At 52.8% G+C, this 8,395-nt stretch overlaps 1 protein-coding gene across 4 annotated transcripts in view; it reads right to left on the bottom strand.

Moving 5' to 3' along the window:
* Window positions 1-971: 971 nt before the first annotated feature.
* Sez6 (seizure related 6 homolog) overlaps window positions 972-8,395 on the bottom strand; it is a 48,084-nt gene continuing 40,660 nt past the window's right edge. For 2 of the 4 annotated variants that reach the window (XM_021212537.2, XM_029546251.1), the window contains exons 6-17: window positions 7,569-7,737; window positions 7,325-7,491; window positions 6,547-6,741; window positions 6,187-6,325; window positions 5,880-6,076; window positions 5,144-5,338; window positions 3,890-4,081; window positions 3,613-3,810; window positions 3,302-3,340; window positions 2,935-3,052; window positions 2,734-2,836; window positions 974-2,565 (exon numbers count right to left, since the gene is read on the bottom strand). In XM_021212537.2, coding sequence (XP_021068196.1) covers window positions 2,533-2,565; window positions 2,734-2,836; window positions 2,935-3,052; window positions 3,302-3,340; window positions 3,613-3,810; window positions 3,890-4,081; window positions 5,144-5,338; window positions 5,880-6,076; window positions 6,187-6,325; window positions 6,547-6,741; window positions 7,325-7,491; window positions 7,569-7,737 — 1,745 coding nt within the window. In that variant the 3' untranslated portion in view covers window positions 974-2,532. Of the gene's footprint in view, window positions 2,566-2,733; window positions 2,837-2,934; window positions 3,053-3,301; window positions 3,341-3,612; window positions 3,811-3,889; window positions 4,082-5,143; window positions 5,339-5,879; window positions 6,077-6,186; window positions 6,326-6,546; window positions 6,742-7,324; window positions 7,492-7,568; window positions 7,738-8,395 lie in introns of all 4 variants that reach the window. The other 2 variants (XM_021212539.2, XM_029546249.1) reach the window with 2 other exon arrangements.

Below are 8,395 nucleotides of genomic sequence, written 5' to 3'. Positions count from 1 at the left end.
TCCAGCTCAGGGTGTGAAAGGGGACTTCAAGAAAGAGAGCAGCTGGGATGGAAATGCCTCTGGAAGCGACCTCTTGTGGTCCATCTAGGCATTGCACTATGAACGAACTGGAACCCCTTGAGTTGGGATAGAGGCTGGGAGGAATTTCTGGTCCACATCTTTCCGCTGAAGGCTGTAGAAGCAGAAGATGCTAGTGGACACTAGTCTTCCTTTCAGGGATTTTTGTCTTACAGCTTCCGAGTGCCGTAAGGGAAGGGGCAAATTTAAGTGTATCTTGGCCAGTCACGATTTTAAATTTTTTTCCTTCATTTTTATTTTATAGCTTTTTTGAGATATGGTTTCTTTATGTAGCCCTGGCTGTCCTCAAACTCAGAAATCTGTCTATCTCTGCCTCCCGAGTGCTGGAATTAAGGGTATGTGCCATCACCACCCAGTTTTATTATTATTTTTTAAAATTATAACAAATTAAATATTTTCCCTTCCTTTTTCTCCAACTCCCCCCATGTACTCTTTTTTTTGTTTTGTTTTGTTTTGTTTTGTTTTTTCGAGACAGGGTTTCTCTGTGTAGCCCTGGCTGTCCTAGAACTCACTCTGTAGACCAGGCTGGCTTCGAACTCAGAAATCTGCCTGCCTCTGCCTCTCGAGTACTGGGATTAAAGGTGTGCGCCACCATGCCCAGCCCCCCCATATACTCTTTCCTACTCCTTTTCATGTTCATGACATCTTTTAAAATTGTTACATACATATGTGAATATTTATATGTATATACACATTTCTTTTTTTTTAAGATTTATTTATTTATTATATGTAAGTACATTATAGCTGTCTACAGACACTCCAGAAGAGGGAGTTAGATCTTGTTACAGATGGTTATGAGCCATCATGTGGTTGCTGGGATTTGAACTCTGGACCTTTGGAAGAGCAGTCGGGTGCTCTTACCCACTGAGCCATCTCACCAGCCCCGTATATACACATTTCTAAATACACAAGTACAACCTGCTGAGTCTTTATAATGTTACTTGTATGTATGTTTCAGGAGTCACTTTAAAGAGCCCACAGGCAGGGCTCTTGCCTGTCTCAGGGGCCTCTGAGCTGTCCACCCCTCTGGCTTACAATCTCCGTGTTTTCTAAGGTCAAGGCAAGTTAGGCCTTATGTACAAGGGTTCAGCTTATGATACTGATTCCAATCTCTCGAGCTTCGCTTAACAGGAAAAGTGGACTGGGCAGTGCGTCCAACCTTGGGTTTTGTCAGCAATCCAGTGGTACTAAAAGGGGTTTGGGACTGGGCCGGCGTATGGCTCTAGCCCTGGCAAAGAGGAGGAAATGAGGCATTGGGGTTACCGAGCTCCCACATCCCCATGGCGTTAGTCACTGGGACCTCTCATTTCACCTGCCATCTGTAACACTAACGTCTTTGGAGGCAGTGTTACCCGTTTAACTACAGATGACATCTTTTCTGTCATAAAATCCGGGCATGATTGATTGGTGCGTCCAGCAGGTCTCGGTGTGCCGGTCCACGTCACATTCATCTTCCACCTCCCTTTCCTCTGAGAAATCACCATTTACACTGCTTGATTTTTTTTTTTTCCAAAACACCATTTTAATAAGGAAACAACAGAAATAAAAGATTGTTCTCTGGCTGGAGCCCAGACCCCATATAATACATCATATGTACAAAGTGGCCTCGGTCCGGACTGAGAGTCCTGGGGATTCTTGACTTCTGCCACATTCCTGGGTCCTTGGACATCTACTCCTCTCCAGAATGTACCTGCTGTCTCCTGGCATGCCACAACACAGTGGCAGGAAGGGCGGGACATGGTAAGCGGCTTAGAGGAGGGACTGGTGGGAAAGGGGACATCTGTAACAGCCAGATAAACTCCAAGGAAGGGTTCTCCCTCCTCAGGGCAGAGGGATGCTGGGGAGCCGTAGGGTGTCCTGCTTTGGTGTGGAGCGTGAATATCCAGTGGGGCCCAGCCTGAGCTTGGGATAGAGTCCCTGAACCTTTTAGGATTCTTAAATCATCACCTTCCCAGGACAGGGCAGAAGGCTTAACTGTCCAATCCTGAGCCTTTAGAGAGGGACTAGAAACCTCCCTGGGGGACTGGTGTTGGCACACCAGGACTACCAAGAGTTGAGAACAATGTTGGCCTCTGGTAGTTGGCCCTGTGAGGGGCACCCTGCTGTCGAGTCAGCTCTTCTGGAGTCCTCACGTGCCAGGCTGGATGGTGGCTTCCAGGCTGGAGGTCCAGGGCAAAAGAGAAGCAGGAGAATGTTGGCTGCTGGTAATGTGTTCCAGCTATGTTCTACCCGAGGCAGGCGCCCCTGAATCCAAAGAAGGGCCCGAAGCGGGCACAGCGGTGCCGAGAAAATAGGTCACTGTGGGCATTGCAGGCGGGGAAGGGGTTGGTGGTGTCTCTTCCCAGGCGGTATGTACAGGAGGTGAGGGATAGCAGAGAGCCGGGAGCCCTGCCGCTGGCCTGCGATGCAGGACTGCGTGTGCATCCCCAGACTGCCCCCGCCTAGATGGAAACTTCATATTCTCTCGTCTCCTGCAAAGGAAAGAGACTGCGGGGAGTTGGAAACTTGGAGAAGAGCTGTCAAGCCCGAATTATCCACCTTCCCAAGGCACAAAGGAAGGCAGGAGGGCTCGGCAGGACCCTCAGGCAGGCGTACCCACCCGAGGGATCAAGGAACCAGTCCTGAAGGGGTATCTAGGCCCGCGTGGGTACTTACTCCAGTCTCATAAGTTGGGTTGTCAAATGCTGACTCCACCGTGATGCGGTTATAGGGGCGAGGGTGAGTTCGGGGAAGTTGCAGGGGACTTTTCCCCTGGAGTCTGGGAGTCGGGGGGGGGGGGACAAAAGAGCCCGTGAGTCAGGAGTACAGGCCAGGGGTGAGTTGGGTATGCAGAATAGGAGGAAAAGCCAGACTCACCTGGAGAAATAGAGGTACACTCCCCCCACCAGCAACACCATGGCCACCAATGGTAGGAAGATGGCAGCAGCCATGTGAGCAGCGTCCAGGGTACTGGAGGCGGCAGGTGCCTTGGCAACTGAAAGCAAAGGGTGGGTGGGGTTAGAGTTAATGTCCTCATTTCTTGGAGTCTGTGTCCCCTCCCTTCTTAAAGACATTCGGAGACCAGCTCCCATTAGCTGCCCATGGCAGGCAAGAAGCTTAATGCCTCGATAGGCCCAAACTGCTCCTTCTCTGCCTTTCACTTGTGGGAACCCATGGCCTGGGAGCTGCGAGAACCCGGAGTGGGGGGGTACCATACGTCTGGCTCTCAAGCATGGGGACTCACCATCCAGGCTACGGCCGTTGTAGAACCCATCCAGAGAGGCTGGAACAAGAGGGGAGGGCCAAGGGCAGTGGGTGAGCCTGATGGACCAAACCATCCAATGCAAGGAGCACAGAAGCATTTGGCCAGGGAGAGCCTACTCCTGCCTTGTCTTGGTGATGTTAGATCAGAGACTAGCAAAGACGGAGGAGGGGCATGGGCCAATGCTTCTAATTCTCAACATAGAATTGCTTTACTAGAATAGTTCTAGGGTCCGGACTGTGGTGGTGGCAGCACGGGAGGCGGGGCATGTTTAAGGATGTGGTAGCACTTACCAGCCCTACAGATGGGTGGGGGGTCACTCCAATGCGAGGGGTGTCCAGGCACGCATTTGATGCTGGCCTGGCCCTTCAGCACATAACCAGGGGCACAGGAGAAGTGGATGGTGGCCCCTGCTGGGTGGAGCCGCTTCTCAGGGCTGCGGGCACCATTCTCCGGGGCGCTGAGGCCATGGCACGGCTTGAACTGTTCCACTGCAAGGCAGGCAGGAGCAGTGAATGTGTCAGGTTTTCCCCCTACCAGAGGCTCCCCTCCTGCCCACTGTACACTCACAGAGACACTTGGGGGCCCTGTCACTCCACTTGGGACTGCCCGCTTGCCGATCATGGCAGGTGAGGATGGCACTGCCCGTCAGCACAAAACCCTGGTCACAGACATACTGTACAGTTGCTCCCACGGGAAACTTGGGACTGGATATGAGGCGTCGGCTGTGTTCCACATCCCCTGGGTCATGGCAGGATGTCACTACGGATGGAGAGGGAAAGCAGGGCAGGCTCAGTGTCTGGGGCGACAGCTCAGTCGGTAGGAGAGCTTCCAAAGAATGCACGGAAACCCTGGATTGAATGGACAGCACTGCGTAAACCCAGCCTGGTGGTGCACGCTGATATCCCGGGACTCCAGAAGGTGGGTGTGGTCCCACTAAGAACGTGGAGGCAGGAGGATCAGAAATTCTAAGGAATCCTCCGGTTCATAGGCACTTCAGGCTAGAAACACTTATCAGAGAGGGAGGGAGAGCAAGGGGTGGGGGTGGGGGAGAGGAAGAGAGCTAGCTGGTGGGGAGAAAAGTCCGTTCACCCTGGCTGTCTGAGTGTTACAGACCAGCTGACACCAGACTGTAGGGCTCTACTCTGAGGTTTTGTTTTGCAGGGCTGGGACTCAGGATGTCATGCACGCCAGGTGGTACTCTACCACAGCACTACAGCCTCAGGCTTTTTGCTTTCTTCACTTTTTTTTTTTTTTAATTTGTATGTGTGTGTGTGTGTGTAGTTTATATGTACTGCATACATTTAGATACTCATTAAGGCTAGAAAAGGGTGTTGAAATTAGCTACAGGAGGCTGTGAGCAGCCTGATGTGGGTACTGGGAACCAAACCTAGGTCTTCTGCAAGAGCAGTAAGCGCTCTTAGCCATTCTGCCATCTCCTCTCCACCCCTTTCTTTGGAGATAAATGCCTCACACTATACCTTAGGCAATCTTCAAAGGCCTGATTCTCTTGCCTCAGCTCCTGAACGCTGAGATGACAGGCATGTGACACACCATGCCTGACTGTGTCTACCCTCTGGCTGATGTGTCCTTTGTTGATCATTAAGGTCAAGAAAGCCATTAATTCCTGGTCACCAGCCAGTCAAGAGATACTTGTAGTACTTATCTGGAAGTCCTGTGACAATGAAGCATCCCATTTCACAGATAAGGAAACTGAGGGATAAGTTAGATCAAGGATGCTAGCAGAAACAGGACCAGTGCTAGAATGTTCTCTCAGGACCCAGGAGGCAGGCTGGGAGGAGTCCCAGGGACAGGCACACTCACCTCTCTGGCATGAAGGCAGGTCCTCACTCCAGCTTAGGTCCCACTGGCACATGAGAATACTGGCTCCCACCACCTGGTAGCCAGGGTAACATTGATAGGTGACCACCGTGCCGTGCACCAGCTCGGGCTGTGAAGGGTTCTTCCAGCCATTGGGGATCTCGGGTAGCTCTGGACACGTGTCATTGCGGGGCACCTCTGGAGACACAGAAGCAGGGACATGGAGCTCCTTGGCCAGCACCAAAGTGCCTGCTAGTGCCAACCCCGAGGTTCCTTTGGTAGATTATCTTGGACCTAGACTGGCCTAGAGAGGCTTAGCGACTCACCCTCTCTTCTCAAGCCCCACACCCTTCCTCTTCCCCCGAGTCTCCGCCCCCGCCCCACCCTCAGCCCCACCCATCACCAAGGTTCCAGGATTGTCATCTTGGCTTTGGCTCTACTCTCAGAAGCACTTGGCCAGTTCCTCAAGCCTGAGAGATGGGCAAAGCAGGATGAGGGAAATCATTTCTGTTCAAGACCGGCAGAAAGGAAGACACGGACACATTTTTTTTTTTTTTAAAGGAAGTCCTTCTCTCTGCCTCCCTAGAGCTTTCTTGCTCTAACCAAAGTCTCCTGGTGATACATGGCATCTTCCCAGGTTCCCCATGTCTGACAGGACATCCAGACTCCCTGTTGCCCTGCACCGTTTGACTAGTCATGATTCGGGGTCTACAATCCGAGTCAGAAAGCACAAGCTCACCAAAGAAGTGGATGACAAATCCTTGCTGGTAACCCAGCGCCGAGGTCCCAGGGTCCGACTGGAACTGGATGGTGACATCGGCCATGGAGGTAAAGAGCTTGAAGTGGCCACGGGGCCCTGAGTATTGGCCCAGGACCAGGGCTGTCAGGTCATCCCCATCGTAGAAGGTCAGTACATCCCCAGAGCCTATGCGCAGCCTGTAGAGGAGGAGGATCAGAGCGGGAGGGGCTGGAGGAGGGGCTGAGGTGGGCGGGACTAGAGGTGTCCCCAGCCTCAGGAGCCGGCTTGCCTGACCCGAGTCACTCACACTCGGATGTCCAGCATGATGCGCTTGTCTTCCTCCACATGCACACCCCAGATGCAGTCCTGCCCTCGGCCATAAGGCTCCGGCCAGTTTGGAGAGAGCACCACGCCTGCAGAGTCTGTGATCTCCCCGCTGCACACGGCTGCAAGGAAGGGGAGCCCGGGAAGGCGCATCCTCTCCAATAAGGGGTCCTAGGGCTTTCACCTGCCCACAGGAGTACCCCACCCACTGCTGGGGGACCCCACCTCCTCCCTCTAGGAGAAATATCAATCACGCTGAGCTGTGTCCCTGGTTCCATGGCTGGCCACTAGGGACCTACCCTGCTTGTTGCCCTAGCAGACCCACCCACTGGTGCCTGCTGACCTCGGCAGGCTGGCTCTGTCTCATTCCACTGGGGGTCGTGGAGGTCGACGCATTCGATGATGATGGAGCCCTGCTCCAGGGTGTAGCCAGGGTCACAGCTGAACTCCACAGTCGTACCCACAGGGTAGGACGGTGCACTGCTGCTGAAGTTGCCGTATTTGACAAAGGGCTCATAGCAATGTCCTTGCTGGAAGGCTGTGAACCACAGGACACAGGCCAGCTCAGCCTCTCTTGAGTCGACCAGAGGACAGGTGGTCTACGTCTCTCCTCGGGGCTTTTCTTTCTCAGGGCAGAATGTGTATTTTGGGCTTGGAACAGGACGCAGGGGGGGGGGCGGGCATCCAACTCTATTTTGGTCAGGAAGCCTTGTTGAATCATTATTGTACTTTTTTTTTTTTAATTTTTAATTTTTTTTTTTTTTTTTTTTTTTGGTTTTTCGAGACAGGGTTTCTCTGTGTAGCCCTGGCTGTCCTGGAACTCACTCTGTAGACCAGGCTGGCCTCGAACTCAGAGATCCACCTGCCTCTGCCTCCCAAGTGCAGGAATTAAAGGCGTGCGCCACCACTGCCTGGCTCCTATATAACTTTCTTAAAACCTGGAGAAGTCATTTTCTTGGGCCAGAAATCTTTGGTCCAGACAAATGCCTCCCGAAAGGATGGGGACGGGATCTCGGATGGGGGAGGGGGTGGGGCAGGGAAGGAGCAACGGAATGCAGTCAGAAAGGGGAAGAGTATGGGAGAAAGAGCCCAGCACCCTGGTTAGGCTCCAGCAGGCTCACCCTCATAGCGCAGGGCCATGCCTGCAGCTGCCCCGCTGCTGTCAGTACTGAACTCCACAAAGAAGTGTCTGCCAGAGCTGAGCAGGCCCTCAATGGGCAGGTATTCCACCTCATAGGAGTCGTACACTGGCGGGGCCTCCACATTATTTCCATTGCGGATGATGAGCCTGGGCCAGAAGAGAGGCAGCGCTGTGGTTGCTATCCTCCCAACAGGTTCTCCCATCCAGGCAGGACAGCTCCTCACCTGTCGTCGTCTTCTGCCAGGGAGACCTTTTCAAAGTGCAGGTGGAGACGCTGGCTCTCCGGAGCCTCTAGCAACCAGTGGCAGGTGAGGTTGTTGCTGTAGTTCCCCGGGAAGCCAGGAGAGACAATGCGGCCAGTGGTGGCATTCCGAATCACTCCGCCACAAGCAGCTGTGGGCGGCAGTGGACTTAGCCTTGGTCTCCCTCCTTGTTCTAAGCAGCCTCCAAAAACCTCTTTCCCATCACAGCCCCATATCCTCTACACGGACATAGGGACTTTGCCTGGACTCCATCTTTGTTGGGGTGGCTCTGAATGCTAAGCTTGCAGTCTTGACTCTGCAGCAACAAACAGCTCAGACTTCAGAACCCCACCCGCCGGCCATCCACACCTCAGAGGCGTTACTGTCACGTGCTGCTCTCTTGACTGTAGGCAGTTCTGTTACCGCCCTGGCTATGTGGCTGTTGGCAAGTCTCTCTCCCCTCTACTCACCGGCTCTGATTTCACCAAGCTGACTTGGTTATGTTAACGCTCTATCTAGACTCTGACTTCCCTGATACTTTTATGTTATTCCATCCTCTCTCTCTCCTTCCTTGCCTCTTTCTTTTCCTCCCTTCCCCCCTCCTTTTTTCTCCTTCCCTTCGCTCCCTTTTTTTTAACCCCAGGGAGCCTAGACTGGCCTCAAACTCAATGGGTGATGTCCTGAACTCCAATCCTCCTGTCTCCGTCTCTCAAGGACTAAGATTTGAGGCAGTGCCATCACACGTGTCTTCTTCGTCTTTTTTCTTTCTTTCTTTTTTTTTTTTTTTTTTTTTTTTTTTTTTTTTTTTT

The sequence above is a fragment of the Mus pahari genome, chromosome 14 (genome assembly GCF_900095145.1).
Source record: "Mus pahari chromosome 14, PAHARI_EIJ_v1.1, whole genome shotgun sequence".
Taxonomy (NCBI): domain Eukaryota; kingdom Metazoa; phylum Chordata; class Mammalia; order Rodentia; family Muridae; genus Mus; species Mus pahari.
The sequence above is the reverse complement of the archived record's forward strand: the minus strand, read 5'-3'. Positions and strand labels throughout refer to the sequence as shown.